We start from the raw sequence: 19,717 nt of genomic DNA, 5'->3' as shown, positions 1-19,717 counted from the left end.
TGACACGTTTTTGTGGACTTTTATGGACCTTTCTGTCTCGGGCGCCATAGACCTCCATTATTTGAATGTCAGCAGACAGCAAGAAGCCTCCCAGATCTCCAGATGCATTTGAGATATCAAAAAAGTACTCCAGAGTTTTGTTCAGCATGGGGGTGAGTAGAAAATGAAGGCTAATCATGTTTTGGGTGTACTATTCCTTTAAGGAGCTTTTTGCTATCCTATTATTAATCAATTAATAGAAAAAAATATTTACAGATTAATCGAACGGCAAAATTGTAGTTTTTTGCAGCCCTATTATGAATGGATTTTAATTACATTTTTACCAAAACTGCACCTCAGTCCAAGGAACAATGCATTAAATGTTGGTGATCCACATCATAATCCGGATGCAGGGATACTTTAGAGGATTCTTTAAACCAGGTCACCAGCGACCCGGTGGATGTTAAGTGGGGTTAATAACGACATATTTGTGGACTGAGCCAAGTCTTTGATCACAACAACCTTTATAGAGTTTTTATAGATATCTGATCTCATCCAAATAAAATAGTTCAAAATTATTAGATCCTAAACGTATATTAATTAAATTAGAACTGTGTATTAATAGGATTTAAGAACAATATAATCATTATTTTAAATATTTGATACCAACTTTGATGTATAATTAAAAATTTTTAAAGACACCAAACCCCTCAGCGTTATGTTTCATATTAAAATTTTCAAAATAGGAAATAATATTCAGTTCTTCTATCTGCTGAATGTTTTCTTTCTTCCTGTTCTTTACTCTCTTCCTTTAAATGCTTGGTTCTGTTCTCTGTGTCATGAGATTTTTTTTATTCTTACTCATTTCCTTTCAGGTAAAAATGTGAGAAAAATAAAGTGAAAAATGTGCACAGCCTGAAGATGGGGTTTAATTGTTGAGTGTAATGATGGTTTGGTCGTTTCTAGATGCACAGCCGACAGAAGGAGAGCGTGAGGTGTGGAACCAGGTGAACTCTGTCCTGCAAGACTCTGAGAGCATCCTGACGGGTCTGCAGGCGTATAAAGGGGCGGGGCAGGAGATCAGAGATGTAAGAAAACTAGCAGCAGCAGCTTTCCACAGACACTTAAAGATCTGGTTAAGCCAAGCCACTGTGCGATTTTACGGGCGATTTTCCAGTCGTGCGATAATTTTCCAATCGGGCCGACTTTCAACCTGATTGTGAGTCGTGTAGTGCACAGGGGGTTACGAAGGGCGATCACCCTCTCATTACCACCTCCCAATCAGGAAAATGTTTGATTTTCTCCGGACCGTTGTGGGCAAATCGCTCAGTGGGCAAACAAGGATTATTCTTCTTCTTCTCAGATGTAAACACAGCAGCATGGCAGGGATGCAATGACTGAAATGCAGTTCTGTCTTTAAAATTGACAGACCATAGTAGCCACGTTTGCTCAGCCATGTCTTTTTTCCAAATACGTAGTCTCCTTTTCTATTTAGGGCTTTCAGCACAAAATTGCACAAACTGCCAAGGCAGCGCGTTTCACTCTAGTGAGCTTCATATTCCTCTTCTATTTGTTTGACTTCCGGATAGAAGAGTCAGAGCAGCTCCATCTCACCGCGGAGCTGAGGCCAACATGGTTTTTAGTCGTGCAGTGTGAGCAGGTAGATCGCGTGAGAGCGTCAGGCCAAACAAATTCGTGAGCTGTGAACTCACACTGTACGACTAAACCCTGTTGTTTCGTCGTACAGTGTGAGCAGTATCTGCATGCAGCAATTGATAAAATTGCACAGTGTACGCCCGGCTTTAAAGCCATCATCTATCAGCTGAAGGTTTTAACCAGGATGTTGGTGCAGGATCACCATTCATTGGTGATCATGTTGGTACATAATGACCTGAACGGTTTATGAATCTGTTGCTTTGATTCCTGCTTCTCCAGGCGATCCAAAATCCCAACAACAGGACGCTTCAGGAGCGAGCGTGGGACGCCGTCTGCCCGCTGGTCATCAAACTCAAGAAGTTCTACAGCTTCTCCCTCAGATTAGGTGTCCCCCTTCTGTCCTACATAACCACACTTCAACGCCTTATTTTAGGGCCAAATGAAATGTTTACTTCATATGAAAAACCAGCTGATGTGTGCTGTTCTGTTTTCTGCAGAGGAGGCATTGAAGAGTTTGTTGGTGTCTCTGACGTGCCCACCCCTCACCCCCACACAGCATCTGGAGAGGGAGCAGGCACTGGCCAAGCAGTTCGCAGAGATCCTCCACTTCACGCTGCGCTTCGATGAACTCAAGGTCCGTTCCGCTCAGATCAACCTACCTCCACTCAGTCACATAAAGCAGCGGCTGTGTCAGCTGAGGATTGTTTGCTTGTCTTGATTGATGCAGATGAGAATTCCTGCCATCCAGAACGACTTCAGCTACTACAGGAGGACGATCAGTCGGAACCGGATAAACAACATGAACGTAAGACTTTGGTTTCTACCATAGACACATATGAAATGAAATCAGACCCTGTTAGTTATTGGTTGTTATTGGTTCTTCGTAGCTGGACATTGAAAATGAAGTCAACAATGAGATGGCCAATAGGATGTCTCTGTTCTATGCTGAGGCCACGCCCATGCTGAAAACACTGAGCACCGCTACGACGAACTTCGTCACAGAGGTGAGAGCGAGGATGGTAAAAAAGGTTTTTGACATGAGCTGCGTTACATGGAAGGAGATAAAGGAAAAAAAAATTTTTTTAATCTGAGTAACAAAGAAACATTTTAGATTTTTTATTTTTTCTATAATCAGGAAGAAGAATAAGTAAAAAAAATCTATTAGCTTAATACCAATGTTTCTATCAAACAATGTCCGTTTGGACAAAGAGCATTGGACACTTTGGCTATAATACAGCGTTAACTGTGACACACACGCAGACGACCTGGTTTCTGAGTATAAATCAGCCCTTAGTCCAGATTTCCAGAAGAGATTTCCAAGACTACTTTATTTGGCAATAAAACCTTTGAAAAACAAGTCAATCTTGAATCCAAAACTAAATTTAAGGTGTCATGATACAAATTCTTGCCAATCAGTATTTAATTAGCCGCTAGCTATCAGTCCCAATATTTGTGTTCTTGGATTGTTCTAGAATAAAAGTCTTCCACTGGAGAACACCACTGATTGCCTCAGCACCATGGCCAGCGTCTGTAAGGTCATGCTGGAGACACCGTGAGTTTTTGCACATTCACCTTTTTCCTTCCACTCAACTTTCCTTTAATACACCTGCCCATCCTCCGACCAGAGGATGTCAACGACCCTCATAGGCAACGGTCGAGGCAACATTTACTGATGTTCTACTTTATGTTTAGGGAGTATTCGAGTCGCTTCAGCAGCGAGGACACGCTGCTGTTTTGCATACGGGTGATGGTGGGAGTCATCATTCTTTATGACCACGTCCATCCGAACGGCGCTTTTAACAAGTCCTCCAAGATAGATGTAAGAGGACTTTCCTTTTGCTGGACTTCTGTAGAGCTGAGACAGGCTGTTGAGTTCAGCATGTTCATCCTGACTTGTTTGTTTTGGGGTTTTTTTCCCCAGATGAAAGGCTGCATAAAGGTGCTGAAGGATCAACCAGCAGATAACGTTGAAGGGCTCTTGAATGCTCTCAAGTATGTGGTTGCTGTATTTTTTTGTACTCCTCCAACCGATCACAGCTTCAGGATCCTGTTTGTTGTCCAAGTTCACAACCTAAGGGTTTCTTTACCCTCTTTGTCTCCTCAGGTTTACTACGAAGCATCTGAACGACGAGTCCACTCCGAAGAACATCCGAACTATGCTTCAGTAACCGCTTTTTGTTGTTTTTTTTTTATAAATATTGATATGAAGAGGATCATTGTGACCTCAGACAAGATGTAAATGTTTACATTATTTAAAAAGATGTTGTTCATACTTCTGTGTATCGTGTAAAATCATACACTCCAGTTTCATTTGCCCTTCGGCTTTCATTTTATCACACAACAAGTGAGCAAGGCGGCAAAAAATATGAGCTAAACTCTACATGATGTAGAATAAATGCTCTCATTCCAGGCTTTGAGGTGGACTATAATCATTTCTGCACTCTGCAATCAGTCTGGATCCCATCCGACCAAAGCTCATAGTTCCAGTAAAGATTCATGGTCCAGTATGCGTTATTAATTCTATGGGAAAGTTTCATTGAATTTAACTGTTTAGCTTGAAACTCCACTGAAATGTGCCTCTTTCATTTAGTTCTAAACGATTTTTAGCGCAGAGGTGATTCGGTATTCATAAAATCCCTCTCGCTAAATATTTCTTCTCTATAGCCAGGCTTGAGGACTTTATAATTGGATTGAATTTTATGCTGCTGGAATAAAAGAGACATTTATCTCCAGTTCTTTTACACGTTATATCAATAAATCTGCCCGCCGTCTATCATTGTTTAACCAAAAATATTTAATTCTAGATCATTTAAATAAAAAGTTGTAATAGTTTTGACCCATAGATGGAAACATTAAAAGAAAAACTCATTTCTCCAAAGTGCCCAGTTTTTTATTTGATTTTAAATGTGCACCCCCCACCCCTGGTTCTCCTATTTTAAGCTGTGGACGTTCTAAGCGTTCTTTCATGCGACATGATTTCTCAAACTAGGTTGGACAATCTTTGACTTATAAACTGTGGTTATTGTTTTTTTTATTATTGTTATTATTATAAACTGAACTAATAAAAAATAAAAAAAATTTGAGCAGTTTTAAAACACAAACTTGTAAAATACCAGAAGGCTGCCCTTACGGCCTTCATTGCCTTAAATAAGCTGACGAAGGTCCTGTCCTGTAAAACACGGGAATCCCGTGTTGGATGGACTGCAGCTATGAAGCCATACATGTTAATTGATCCCCTCCTGCATTCATGTTTCAGACTAACGTCGCATTTAAATCTGCTGTTTATACATTATTTTGTATCCAGACGTGGATATGAGGCATATTTTGGAGGCCAAGAGTCAGATCCATGTGTGTCATCTATGTCTCATGTGTGAAGTGATATGAGACCCCATTCATTTGCGCTTCCTTCTACCCGAATATGTCCAACTGTGTGCTGAATGCAAGATGTTCTGAATAATCTCTTGTTATTTTTTGTCTTAAACTGACAGTTATTGTTTGTTGAGATTTCCACTCATGGTTCATGACTGTCATTCTGACTGGGAGATTTGGATAATAAAGGTGGTACATTTCTTACAGGGGTTGATTCCTTGACTTTATTCAGAATGGCTCCATTTCCATTACAAATATTTGCGAAACATAATCAATATTCTTTCAATGTCAGATTAAAAAAAAAATAACTTTTTTCATTAGATAAGAAATACTATTTAAAAATCTGTGGATGAGGTTCTTCATATAAATCATCATCCTCCTGCTACTTCCTGTTGTCTGGTTGTTGATTATATGACTCGTGAAGCTAGAAATAGTGAGTTACACCATTTTCTTCAAGGTTTCATTTATTTCCTCATCGTAAAAACTATTTTTTTTTAAAGGAGATATTTATTTTATTTTGCTGTCAACCAAATTATTTTTTCACAATTTGATGACCAATCAAAACACATCATTCACTATTATGTGCTCTGTAAAATCTAATCTACATTTTCAGTATTTTTTAATACGTTTAAACCTTTATCATAGATCTACATGCAAAGTGAGAAAAATTAATGAAAGTGTGCGATGTGTAAACGTGGTGATTAGGCACATGTTAATGTTGGAATATGGGGGCTCAGATTATCCAAAGCTATCTCTATAGTTATGCTGCTATAGGCTTAGACTGCTAAGAGGACATAGGGACCCCTTTATCATCGTTCTGCTTCATTTCTATCTCTTTTCTCCCACTCTGCAGAATCTGTTAGTTCAATCTCTAACGTTATGCTCATTTTGCTCTTTCTCATAGTAGCTTCATTTGGTCTGTTCCTGTTTGGCTGTGACACCATCCTGGAGATAAATATCAGCTGTGCTGCTGCCAGCAACACCTTTGTTTATAGATGTTGGAGATTGGCCTGTTTTTCAGTGTAGTCCTGTTTCTCTGATTGACTGGCCCGGGCAGATGGCCGCTCACACTGAGCCTGGTTCTGCTGGAGGTTTCTTCCTGTTAAAAGGGAGTTTTTCCTCTCCATTGTCGCTACAAGCATTGCCCTTGTGCCAATGAGTCGATGCAATCAACTGGTTTTCCTTAGATAGAAAAAAAATTTCAATCAATTTGACTTTATGATCTGGTGAACTGTAAGGTGCCTTGAGATGAGGTATTGTGAATTGGCGCTATATAGATAAACTGAATTGAATGGAATATTGTGTAAAAAATTTTAGGGTTTTTTACCCTTATTTCACAAAGTGAAATTCAAACAGTTGTTACACAGATGTCATTTTAAACTGATATTTCTTATAATTTGATTGATAATGAATTGTAGATAATTTAATATGTCAGGAAGTTTGAATATCATGAGAAAAAAAACTCATAGTGTCACGTCCTGATGAACTATTTAACTCAAAACACTCATTGCAAAAGAGGCTGATTGGTCACAGAGTGCCGTGTCAAAACAAAAAATAAAAGTTTAGTGAAAGGAAAAGCTGCAGCAGATAAAGAACCATGAGAGGATTCTGGAACCAGAGGGACTTTCACCATGAAGGTCGAGGTTAGAGTTTGTGCATCAGGAGCAACGATGTCCAGATAGTTTCACCCAATAATGTTCTTAGAAGTGGCTCCAGGTAGAAAGTTTATTATCGATTCTTCATTGACTAATTCTTGCTGTTAAAGCTTGGCTGCATGCGAGTTTCCACCTGTAACTGAACAGGGAAGGTTTCTCCAACACAGGAAACATATCAGCACATGGATCCAAACATAATGGATTACAGATGCTTTTCTGCTCCAGAACACCTGACTCCCTCCTCAGCAGCCATAAATAGGTCCTGCAGAGGCTTGTGAATCATTTTAGGTCAGCTGTGTAAAGGCTGAGGTGTATAGATGCCTCTGAGCGTTTTAAATAAAGCCAATTGCTGAATTAAATAAATTGAAATGAAGATAGGTTAATTTTAGAAAGCATATGGAAAAAAATACAATTTTTGAAAACCAGGTTTTTGGTCATTTACCCGTTTTTCCCCTATTCTTTGATCCTGTGCTGCGTTACAGTCCCATAATGCTTCTTTTTAGTGTCCATAAATAAGTCACACATCTTTTTCATTCCCCAAAATTTCCGTGTGAAATGAATGAAACTGAAAAACTAAAAAACACTAAAATGACAAAAGCAATAAGAACCAGTTAATATGGTTTTGTTTTTTAAGGTTAAAAATATTGATGTGTACTACACCATCTTGTGGACAGAATTAGTATTGCAATTGAGTTAAAAAATACTATTAAACAAATTAAAATACATAGAATATATTTTAAAAATATATTCTATTAATGCTATTATTTCAGTTTGGTGCACAGTATTTTTTTCTACTTTATTTTCTTTTTGTATAGAAACGAATGAAATCTCTCAGATTTTGAGAAATGACATCAAATCAAAGATTTACAAGATACAGATATATCTTAAAACAGATATAACTTATTAAAACAGACTGTTGTTACTTTTCTATATGTTGGGTTCTGAGATCACTTTCAAAGCATAGCATTTCTGTTAAAGTCCTTAAAATGATTCCTTAAGATATATCTGTTTATTCCTGGCAAAAAACTATGAGAAAGATTTAAAAGAAATAATCCAAAAGGGTAACAGCTGTGCTCAGTGCTTCTCTTCCTGCCCTGCTGGGGGCAATGTGGAGCTCCACTTCAAACACTGAACAGTGGTCTACCTGCAAGCAAAGAAAATAAACATTTATGTTGTGTAACATTTTTTTATTATTATTATAAACTGACAGTTTTTTTTTACCATCGGCATATTTTATAAGTGCATTCTTTATTATTGCTTGAGTTCAGCTGACTGAAAAACAAAGGGGGAGTGGCGGCCTAGTGATTAGGGCATTATGCCTGGCTACCAGAGGTTCTGAGTTCAAGTCCCACTCCCACAGACTGCCACTCTGGGTCCCTGAGCAAGACACTTCACCACACACTGCTTCCTGGGTGCCGCACAAGGGCAGCCCACTGCTCTCCAAGGGGATGCAAGTAAGTAAAATGTATTTGTATAGAACTTTTCACAGATAAAAATCACAAAGTGCTTCACAGTAAAAATTGTAATACGATAAAACAATGTATATCAACATTTTTAAATACAAATGGAAACACACAAACAAAGCCATAAAAAACATGTCTAATTAAAAGCCTGCTTGAATAGTAGCATCTTCAATTGCTTTTTAAAAGAATCAATAGAATTCATGCAGGGTAAAAAAGGAGGCAAAGCATTCCACAGCTTCAGAGCCGCTGCCTGAAATGAATGAACCCCTCTGGTTTTAAAACAAGTGTGTGGAACCACAAACATTGTTTGGCCTGTTGACCTCAGACTATAGGATGGAGTATGGAGCTCTACCAGCCCAGAGATGTAGGGAAGAACTTGAAAATGCAGGGCTCTAAAAGTAAGAACAAAGGTTTTAAATTTGATTCTATACTGGTCTGGTAACCAGTGCAGAGCTGCTTATACTGGTGTAATGTGTTTTCTTTTATTCATGTGAGTTAAACGTCTTGCAGCAGAGTTCTACAAAACCTGAAGACGGTAAAACTCCTTCTTCAAACAAGTAAAACGACTGTTGCAATAGTTTAACCGTGGAGATAAAAGCATGAATAATCATTTCCAACTCACCCTTTGACATCAGTGTCTTAATTTGAAAATATTCCTTAATTGGAAGTAACATTTCCTAACTTACTGTTTAGAGTGTTTCTCCAAGGACATGTTATGAGTTAAATACAGAGTGAATTCCATTGCTTTGAACTTGTGACAGTTTAATGAGAGTAAAGGTGAATTCTACTCTATTCTTTGAGCTTTGAACAAATTTGTTCATCCAAAAAGTGGAAACTTTATCATAATTATTTGCCTTGTGTCTCATGATCAAATATATCGAAAATCAGACTAATATGAAAATATTTCTGATTTATAAAAACAACAATATGCTGACGACACAAACATGCCAATTTATTTAATGCTAAAATTTTTACATTTAAAGCTTGAAAGCAATTCAAGAACTTTAAAGATACTTATTTAATTTATGTAGGTAGAAAAAATAATCAAGGATTTGAAACAAACAAAGCAAAAGCAAAATATATCATCCTTTTATCACGATTAAAAGGGGCAACTCAAAATATTTGTGTTGCATGTAACTAATAAAATAATAAATGATTTAAAAATGACTGAATACTTCTGTAACTGTGGTACAGGGGCACTAACATACCTTTTTACATGGTGCTAAAGGCTAAAACTTCTCTTAATAAATAGCTGTACTGTGTGCCCCCCCCTACAGAGCGGTAAGTTTTAGATTAAGATCATTTGTGTTAAACAAACACCTTTATCTCCAAATACATCAAATGAGATATTATTATCAAAAGGAAGGGTTTTTATTTTTAGATAACCTAGAAAATGAAGTTGCATTACTGGTATAGTGATTCTAATAACTCTTTAGTTGTGTATGGATGCACACCCTCCAGATAACGCATCATTAGCTCTGGATTAGATTTTCTTTTTAAGAAATCATTACAGGAAAAAAAAAACCTTACTTACCTCTAGTTAAGTCCTGGATATTACTGGAAAAAAATAACCATTTAAATTAAACATTTGATTGCAGTTAATTCTCAGCAAGAAAATAATGTTCTAAAATCCCTAATAAGTTCACAAGCTGCTAATAATTTTTTTTTTTTTGGCAGAATTAGTCATATTCCGTATCTATCTTCCTGTGGATATTTCTCTTAACATGCAGTTGCATCAAATTCTGCCCCAAAAAATCAGAGCAAGTGAGATGCCTTACTGGGGGGGCTCCGCTGTGAGCGCTGGGATGCCCTGAGGGCCTGCATGCTTAGCTGCGGTACTGGAGTCCTCACCGGCCTGGGTCGGATCCCTGCGTTCCACTGGGTTTGCTTTAGCAGGCTCATGGCCGTCTCCTTGGTTAAAGTTTGCTCCTGAGGGGGAGAAGCCCATAAAGGGCGAGTTTGGATATGATGATCTGAGGGAAGACAATAAGGAGGAGGTGGAGAGGAGCGCTGGGTTCTCGGGAACATCTGAAAAAGCAGAAAACCAATGTTAAAAAATGTAGAAGTCTCATAAAGAGGTTGCTAAACACACCGTCCCCATGGTGACACATGGTGGTGGCTGCATCATGCTAAGGGGACATTTTTTCTTTGTGGCTCTATGATAAAATTCCCTATGAAATACATGAAATGTTAAGTTTTGGGACATAGGAGAATGTGAGCTAAAGTTAAGCTGCTGTAACAGCAATCCCTGTTTCTCCCTCTGCTCCTCCTCTCTGTGTGTTTTTAATTTTAAAATTCATGATGCCTACTGGTTACACGGTTGCAGAGCTTATTGCTCCCTGAAATTCAGCCAGCGGTGGTGCAGCATAGGGTGGGATTTACCATTGATTTTGCTTTGCGTAGTTTGTAACTGGCTTCAGAGAGCGTTTTCCTCTTCCCTTCACTGCTCTGGGATCCACCGCTGCAGTAAGTAAATGAAGACCTGTCGTTAGAATGACTTCAAAATAACTATAAATGAAGCAGTTAGGACATCTACATTGTAGTTTCTTTAATTGTAGAGGTTTAAAAAGCTGTATTAAAAGCCCATATCACCCAGTATCCTGAAACCCACTATGTCAGGGCCTGATCCATGGGATGCAGGTTGTCCAGGTAGTTGAAGCGTATTGTATCCTTGGGATGTCTGTCTGAGTGTCTCCATGGTGGCCAAGCCTTTGCCTTCTTTTCTGTCTTTAATCCTGAGCTGGTTGCAGGAGGCTGGGAGCTGGAAAGTGGACCCTCCTTGCTTTTGTGGGCCGGTTCTGGTGCTCCTTTGCATCCACCACTCACTGCTGTAGCATCAGGTACTATAGTCTCCTGTGGAATCGACTGTGTCTGGAAACACACTACACACTTTTAATGCTGCTACCTCGACTAAAGCTTTGTAACATTTTTTTCTCATGTAACAACCACTTTTTTTTATCATTGCAATGCCTTAGACCCCATAGGTTGGACCAAGTAATTATTAAGTGTAAATTCAGAATGGGTAACACTAAACAAGTCCAAAGTCTGAGAGTTTGAAAGCTTTTCAAGTATTTCTTAGTTTGGATCATCTGTTAAATGGGAAAAAAAAACATGCTTTTTAAAATATCTATTTATCTTAACATGTGACAAAACCATTGCAACCAACCTTTTGCTAAGAAGATAGATAAAGCTAAAGTCAGCCATCTCATTTGAGCAAACAAAAGGTACCGCATACCTTTTACCATCCAACTTTAAACCCTGAGTTATACTTTTCTCCATCTCCATTTGGGATCTTGGCTCTATCTTGGCCCCACAGTAGCTCTACCTTTCTTATACTCTATCCAAAATACTTAGGTTATCCTGAGCTAATTCCGCATTTGTGCTGCTATAGGCTTAGACTGCTGGAGGACATAGAGACCCCTTTTCATCATTCTGCTTCATTCTACCTCTATTCTCTCACTCTGCAGAATCTGTTAGTTAGATCTCTAACATTATTCTCTCTCTGCTTTTTCTCATAGTAGCTTCATCTGGCATGTTCCTGTTTGGCTGCGACTACATCCTGGAGAGAAATATCAGCTGTCCTGCTGCCATCAACTCCTTTGTTTATGAATTTAGGTGGCCTGTTTTTCAGTGTAGTCCTGTCATGGTCCCCCTAAGTCAATCTTTGCTGTACCAATGTGGGTGTAATTCATCTGTGGAACAAGCACTTCTTAATTAAACCAGAAGGTGGCAGCGATGATGCCATCAAGCGAAATGTCCTTTAGGTTTATTTTCTAAAAATGACAACTTAAATACAACAATTAATTATTTACAACATCATAGTAGATATGACGGAAACTAAAAGAGAGATCATGCTTATACCTATACTTAATACAGAGATCATGTTTTAGGTTTTATAAAGGAAAGTCTGCAGTCATCTAGAAGTCTTCTAGGTAGTTAAAGATCTATATATTACATAGCAACATAAATTAATGTATAAAAACTTGAAAAAGCTTTATTATCAAGGACTTCATGAAAATCTGATCCATCTTCCGTGATTTTTTGGGGGGGGGATAATTTATGTTGTGCCTTATTTTCCTGTTGGTTCATATGATCTGCACATACTGACACATACCGTATTTTCACGACTATAAGGCGCACTTAAACGTCTTTTTTTTCCCTCAAAATGTGTGGTGCGCCCTATGGTGCGGTGCGCCCTATGTGTGTTGTAACTGCGACTTTTGAGACCACCTCATTGAGGAGATGATGAAAGAGTGGCTGAATGTAAGGAGACCAGGTGTTTTTTTTCCACCCCTCACCATCGCTGTTAATATGTAACTCCATGCGTGCCCATCTCACAGCTGATGTGAAAAACATGGGGAAACAAATGAATGCTGTGCTCGCTGTTCAACCGCTCCACATCGGTGTGAACCGGACCCAGCAGGTGCAGCAGAAGCAGCGAGTTTACATGCAAAGTCAATGGTTGACGCGCATATAGGTGCAGCAAAAGGTCCTGCAGCGCGTTTTGGTGCAGCACGTCGGGAGCGTTTAAGCATCTGAAGCGCCGCCAACGCGCTGCTGCTGCTCGACATGGAAAAATTGAAGTTTTGCTGCTGGACGCGCCGCATCAACCAATCAGAGAAGCTGATCTGGGAGCTGACAGCGAGACTGACACAGCGCTCTGATGACATATGATATTAGATGAAAAGGGCTGGGTGGATGCGTGGCTGAGGCAGGTGTATCTGAGAAGACTAGGTGGTTTTTTCCACGCATCACCATCGCTGCGTGCCCATCTCACAGGCGATGTGAAAAAAAGGTGAATCAAATGAACGCTGTGCTCGCCGTTATCCCGGGGGTCTGACAAAGGAACTTCCACCGCTCGACATCGGTTTGAAGCGGACGTTCAAAGTAAGGCTGCGAGCGCCTGGGAGCGATGGATGACAGACGGAGAGCACAGTTTCAGGATAAGTGGAAGGCAGCGCCGGGCAAGTTACGCCACCGTTTGCGGATGGATTGTAGATGCTTGGACTACTACGTGTCTGCTGGCTCTGTTGTTCAAGCTTTCGCAAAAGCCGGCATTATTTCTGAGGAGCCGCGCTGCACGGAAAGTGACTCTGACAGCGCAGAAGGGGAAACTGGCATGTCTGATTTAGCGCAGCTGTTTAATTCAGAAACAGAGGATGATGACTTTGATGGGTTTGATTAATACTTTGTAATAAATACATGAATAAAGCACAATCATACTCAGTTTTGCTCCCGCTGTATTTTTCTCCCTGAAAACTTAATTCAACAGCAGCCTCTGGGCGCATCTCCTCCTCTTCACCGCGGTGGCTGGCAGGTGTTTTTTCATCTAAATAATCTAAATCTTGCAGCTATATTTGCTGTGATCAGTGGGAATAAAGTAGTTTTAATATGTTTTTAAGTGAGAAAGTCCACCTGAAAACTTAATAATTGCAGTCAGTTCATCCAGATTATCTATTTCTGTCGGAGGCGCTCAGACCCCCACATACCAGCGGTGCACCGACAGTAGAAATCCCTTCAACAGCAGCCTCACCGCGGCGGCTGGCAGGTGTTTTTCATCTAAATAATTTTAGCTGCAGGCACCAGGATACCGGCAATAAAAGCAAACATATTCCGTCGGCAGGTTTCAGGATTTTAAGTTAATTTAGGAGTGATCACAGCGCTGTGTCATCTGCGATGTGTCTGTCTCACGGCCAGCTGCCAGGTTTGATTAATACTTTGTAATAAATACATGAATAAAGCACAGTCATACTCAGTTTTGCCCCCGCTGTATTTTTAAATACGCAGTAGAGCTATTTAAAGGTAGTAGAGGACATGTACCTGTATATAAAAAACGCGCCCTATAGTCCGGTGCGCCTTATGGTCGTGAAAATACGGTAATTGCTTTTGATGCCTATCAGTTTTCTGCCACAACTCAGTGTATACTGGTCCCTGCCTGGCCCCCCCTATGAAGATTTGCTGGATCCACCACTGCTTAGAGCATATTTGTCTTGGGATTTTTGCTTTTTGAAACACTAAATAAGGTCTGGTGAATATGATTGATTGTGCTGTAGCTCCTTTGCACATAAATAAAGAGTATGAAGACACATTGAGACGGTCATTTACATAATAGACGTTTTGAACTTTAGATTTTTGTGTTAAAGTGACTGTCAATTCATAAGTCTTTGAACATTTTTTTTCAAATCAGTTTCTAAAGCCACAAAATGTCCCCAACCCTGACTAACCCAACACACACAAAATGGTGAGTAGAACCAGCAACCGGTTCAACCAGAATAGAACTAAAAAGTCCTTTTCCGTTATGTGTGTCTGTCTGACATTTTTGGTATGTCTTCTTTGCTAAACTATTGAAAAATAGATAATCTAAAGTAATAGAATACATAATAGAATATATAAAATAGATCATCTTTTCTTGTGCAAATATGTGCTACTTTAATATACTGAGGATTGATAGCATGACAAAAATAAAGGTAGGAATACTTTTGCAAGGCACTGCATGAAATTCTCCTGACCTGCAGCAGTTTGAGTTGCAGCTCCTGAACTGACTCTATGTAGTGTCTCTTCCAGATGCCCTGCTCAAAAGGTGAGGGGGAGAAGGTAATATACCAGCCCCGCCTTAGACATTTAGGCATCCACAGCTGGTCCAGCTCCACGATGCTCTTCCAATGCCAGCTCACCTTTCACACAGGGAGAAACACCCTTATAGACATGAAAGTAGGACTTCCTGAGCTGCTTTCAGCAATGCGTACCTGAGCAGATCTACAGAGGCTGCGAGGGTCCAGGAAGGAGAATAAGTAGAGGCAGAGGACTCTGGGCAGCAGGCAGGTGAAGTCTGCCGCCTGCAGGGGGAGCACCTTGTTCACTTTGAGGTTCAGGAACTGGAGCTGCTCCTCAGAACAGTTCAGCACAAAATCCTGCAGCACAGCCTTCCTCTGACTGTCTGACCACCTGTCAAACTAATAGAGACCAAAATAATCACCCTATTTAGCAAAGGCATCAGTTTTAAATGTAGTCTGTGTGAGGTTTGCTCATAAACAGACCCATTTTGCCAGAAGGAGTCTCCTCTCATCAAAAATCTGGGAATCAAAGGAGGATTTTTTTAATTAAATACCAATGTTCAACTTTTATTTTTTACCTAGCCAAATAAAACATTTTGCTTTAATAGAAACACATGAGCAGTGCCTCTGAAAACCGGCTGATGTGGACCTTGCTGTTGATGAGTGGATGGTTCAGAGGGGTCCAGGCGCTCCGCTTGGTTTGCATCTTTGCAGAGTTGGCTGAGGGCCTTGATTCAAGCGGCATCTGAAGGAAACACAAAGACACAACTGGTAAACGCTCTATGTGTCTAATTAACCCTTTTTGCACTAATCTGGATATTTATTTAGGATCTTTATTTTTTTTTTTTTGCTAAAAGACCAAATGATAACCCAGCAGCAGACTCTGGTTTTGTTTTTCCTTATATTATAAACAGTTCATGATGTTATGAATTACAGATCCTTCTCTGCAGCCAATAGTAGATGGTAGATGAGTATTTTTTCCATATATAACATTATCCTTTGCTTCAAATGAAATCCAGCAGCAGAGGTTTTAGTCTGATCCAAGCAAAACATACAGTTCCAGTTGGGTTTAGTAATATCCATATGATAATGTTTATGGTTCTATGAAAGAAAAGCCCTTTTTCTGCCAAAATACTGGTTGGAATGTTGAACAAAGAAAGAGCCTCTGAGTCACCATGTTTATATACAAGGAAAGCAAGATATCATTCATAAATGATTCAAAGCTTTAATCAGCCTTAGAAATTTAAAATCTTAATAAAATCTAAAATTTAAAACTTTAATTTATCTAGGAGAAGATGAAGAAGCTCTTAGTAGAGTTAGAAGCTTGTTTAAGTAAATAACTAAATAAAAGCATTGTAATATATTCAGAAACGCTAAGAAACTGTTGTTGAAGACATGCTCATTTGTTTAGGAAAATCATAGATCTGTGAAAAAAATACATTCATTCGATTTGCAGTTAAGTGTGTATTTTTGTCAATTTACTTAAAGCACTGTGTGATTATAAAGATGTTCTTTGTCATTTTAGTTCTTTTTCTGTTTTCTTGAGTGGCGGGCCAGCAGGGCGTGGTCCAGAGCTGGGGGGGAAGAGAGCAAGGCCAGATCAGCAGGTCAACCCTGCTCACTGAGTTCTGTTTTCCCTGTTGGGTATAAATTATGTGAGTTCTCCTCCTCTGTCATCTTGTTTAGGTCAGTTTTCTCAGTGAAATTCTGCATATTTTCTCTGCTTTAGTCATTTTCTGTTAGCCATTTTTTCTGTGTATTAGTATCAAGTTGCTTTATCTAATAACCTCATCGGTTATAATTGGAACTTTGTCTCTCCTGAAGTTTATCAGGTGAAATAAAAATCTATTTTCAAAAATTTTTGCTGCTTTCCTCATTCCCTCACCTTTTAAGTAACAAAAACTAAGAGCATAGCTCTGTGTTTTTTAAGGTTGTTTCTGGTGAAGGATAAATTAGAATTCCCCTGCTTTTATTCTCTTCTACAATGGCAGATATTACACACAAGCGGGCACAACTAGGTGGAGATGATAAGATCATTGTTGCATTGCATAGATCCTAAAGTTTGAGGTTCTTAAGGAAGATCATTCTAGCAGTGATTATGAGTTTAAATAGTCAACAAACTGGATATAAGTCATTTCATTGTACAGAAAATGGTGTACACACATTCAAAAGAACTGCCAACGTTAGAGTGACTGTCCAAGTAAGTTCTTGCGGAAAGATGAAAGTGGCATCCAAAAACCCTGACAGGATCTACAGCAGCAAAGAGAATGAATGAGGCTCATTAGAGATGTTCAGGGAGGAAATAACATTTTTTAGAGAGGTGAGTTGATAGAAATATTTGTACGCTAGGATAGGACATGTTTGGAATAACCTGTTTAGAACATTACTAGAGAATAACCTCTAACCAATAATGAAGAACAGAGATGAAGATGTCATCGTATAGGGTTGCTTTGCTGCACCTGAGGTGCAGCTGCTGAGAATTATTTTTTGTGTTTTAACTGGTTTGGCTAGTGTCATTGTTATGTGTGTAAAGCATAGCCAATGAAGGAACACTCAATTTAGGTTTTGTAAGTTTTTTTTATGAAGCTTGATTAATATTTTGCACAGCATACAGCCTCAAAATATTGTTTATTGTGTGTATTTATCTATTTATTGTATTTTGTTTATTAATGAAAAAATGTCTGTTGAATTTTGGAGTCTTTGTTTTTATCCTTGTGATATCGAAAATGACATCGAGTATCGAAGTATCGAGTTGAAAAGTTTAGTATCGTGACAACCCTAATTTATATATATATATATATATATATATATATATATATATATATATATATATATATATATATATATATATATATATATATATATATATATATATATATATAATTTTAAAGGTAACATTAAAAAATATATACTTATTAGCATTAAAAAATTTACTTCGAAAGAATATCTAATGTAGTGTCTCATACTTTCCACTCTACTTTGTATAACTGCATCGTATTAAAACATAGTAAACTCAGCTCTGCATTTAAAAACTTTTTAAAACTTACCATCTGCAATATTTTTTGAAAATGTAGCTCCTGAGCTTACCTTATGCACGTCTGTATCCAACTCTACTTCTGCTCTACTTTACAGTTTCTCTTCTGCACGGTTGACTCGTTTCCATAGTAACCCTGTGTGGACACTATAATAGCGTGGACAGGTTGCCACTGCCTGCCACACACCAGGGGGAGTCCTAGCTAGAGGTAGAGTAGAAGACTAAAATAATAAAATTTTTAGAGATTTTATAAGATTTTGCCTCTAACAGATGGGCTAACAGATGACCGCATCTGAAAAATAAATATATTTATTTTAGTTATTTAGTTTTTTATTGTTATTGTTTTCTTTTTCAGATTTATTCCCCATAGAAATGTGTTTTATGTTTGTATATCATTTTCAGCAACAAATGGATCAAAAAAAGGTCTGAAAAGTTTACATTTACAGAAGAGAAGCGAGAGTGGAGTGACGTCAAGTTAGGGATGTTCACCCAGCGCTGGACCGGAAGTAGCCTGAAGAAGCGCCCCAAATAGTAAAACAAGGGGGAAAAAAACACGAACAATAGCTCAAGACTGGTAGAAACAGGTGAAAAAGAAAACAAATCTGAATCAGACATTTCTAAATGAAAATTTTGACTGGAAAAAACATGCAATGATTGATGGAAGCATATTGAAAAGTATCAGGTCATAACCTGAAACTTACACTCCTAAATGATTTCAGCCCCTGTGTTGCGTATGAGGGCACTGAACAAATGCAAGACAAAAAAAAAAACAAACAAACAGGAAAATATTATATTGTTGGATATATTACAGCTCCTGAGCTGGGAACTGTGGTATTATCTCAATGTGGCGGAAGCTTAAAATGTAACAACTTAATTTTCAAATTGTTGATGTTAGTCTGTAAAATTCAAAAATGTTATTGATTCAGTAATACTTTCAATGCCATACTACTATACCATATTGTACTATACTATACTATACTATACTATACTATACTATACTATACTATACTATACTATACTATACTATACTATACTATACCATACCATACTATACTATCCTATACCCTACTATACTATACTATGCTATACTATACTGTAATATACCATACTACACAATACTATATCATACTATACTATATTATGCTATACTATACTGTATCATACTATACTATACCATATTATATTATACCATACTATAATGTATCATACTATACCATACTATACTATACTATACTATACTATACCATACTTTACTATACTATACTATATTATATTATACTATACTATAGTATATCATACTATACTATACTATACTATACTATACTATACTATATTATATTATACTATACTATAGTATATCATACTATACTATACTATATTATATTATACTATACTATACTATACTATATTATACTATACTATAGTATATCATACTATACTATACTATATTATACTATACTATACTATACTATATTATACTATACTATAGTATATCATACTATACTATACTATATTATACTATACTATACTATATTATATTATACTATACTATAGTATATCATACTATACTATACTATACTATACTATATTATATTATACTATACTATAGTATATCATACTATACTATACTATATTATATTATACTATACTATACTATACTATACTATATTATACTATACTATAGTATATCATACTATATTATACTATACCATACTTTACTATACTATACTATATTATATTATACTATACTATAGTATATCATACTATACTATACTATATTATATTATACTATACTATACTATACTATACTATATTATACTATACTATAGTATATCATACTATATTATACTATACCATACTTTACTATACTATACTATATTATATTATACTATACTATAGTATATCATACTATACTATACTATACTATACCATACTTTACTATACTATACTATATTATATTATACTATACTATACTATATCATACTATACTATACTATACTATACTAT

The 19,717-nt window shown here is 37.5% G+C and overlaps 2 protein-coding genes across 5 annotated transcripts in view; one reads left to right on the top strand and one right to left on the bottom strand.

Annotated features, from left to right (window-relative positions):
* Window positions 1–5,208, top strand: part of fam49a (family with sequence similarity 49 member A) — a 38,001-nt gene extending 32,793 nt beyond the window's left edge. For all 4 annotated transcript variants that reach the window (XM_038308561.1, XM_038308562.1, XM_038308560.1 and 1 more), the window contains 9 exons: window positions 946–1,067; window positions 1,915–2,020; window positions 2,133–2,269; window positions 2,363–2,440; window positions 2,523–2,639; window positions 3,108–3,187; window positions 3,328–3,454; window positions 3,557–3,627; window positions 3,740–5,208. In XM_038308561.1, coding sequence (XP_038164489.1) covers window positions 946–1,067; window positions 1,915–2,020; window positions 2,133–2,269; window positions 2,363–2,440; window positions 2,523–2,639; window positions 3,108–3,187; window positions 3,328–3,454; window positions 3,557–3,627; window positions 3,740–3,803 — 902 coding nt within the window. In that variant the 3' untranslated portion in view covers window positions 3,804–5,208. The remainder of the gene's footprint in view (window positions 1–945; window positions 1,068–1,914; window positions 2,021–2,132; window positions 2,270–2,362; window positions 2,441–2,522; window positions 2,640–3,107; window positions 3,188–3,327; window positions 3,455–3,556; window positions 3,628–3,739) is intronic.
* Window positions 5,209–7,283: 2,075 nt separating this feature from the next.
* Window positions 7,284–17,816, bottom strand: fbxo16 (F-box protein 16). The gene is made up of 10 exons (XM_038308534.1): window positions 17,764–17,816; window positions 16,840–16,926; window positions 15,326–15,421; window positions 15,160–15,195; window positions 14,869–15,075; window positions 14,632–14,796; window positions 10,734–10,993; window positions 10,505–10,583; window positions 9,901–10,150; window positions 7,284–7,803 (listed from the first exon to the last, which is right to left on the bottom strand). The coding sequence occupies exons 3-10, from the start codon at window positions 15,419–15,421 to the stop codon at window positions 7,781–7,783; spliced, it is 1,116 nt and encodes a 371-aa protein (XP_038164462.1). The 5' UTR covers window positions 16,840–16,926; window positions 17,764–17,816; the 3' UTR covers window positions 7,284–7,780.
* Between the last annotated feature and the right edge of the window lie 1,901 nt (window positions 17,817–19,717).

This window comes from Cyprinodon tularosa, unplaced genomic scaffold (assembly GCF_016077235.1).
Source record: "Cyprinodon tularosa strain WSP-4 unplaced genomic scaffold, ASM1607723v1 ctg64, whole genome shotgun sequence".
NCBI classification, from domain to species: Eukaryota; Metazoa; Chordata; class Actinopteri; order Cyprinodontiformes; family Cyprinodontidae; genus Cyprinodon; species Cyprinodon tularosa.
The sequence above is the reverse complement of the archived record's forward strand: the minus strand, read 5'-3'. Positions and strand labels throughout refer to the sequence as shown.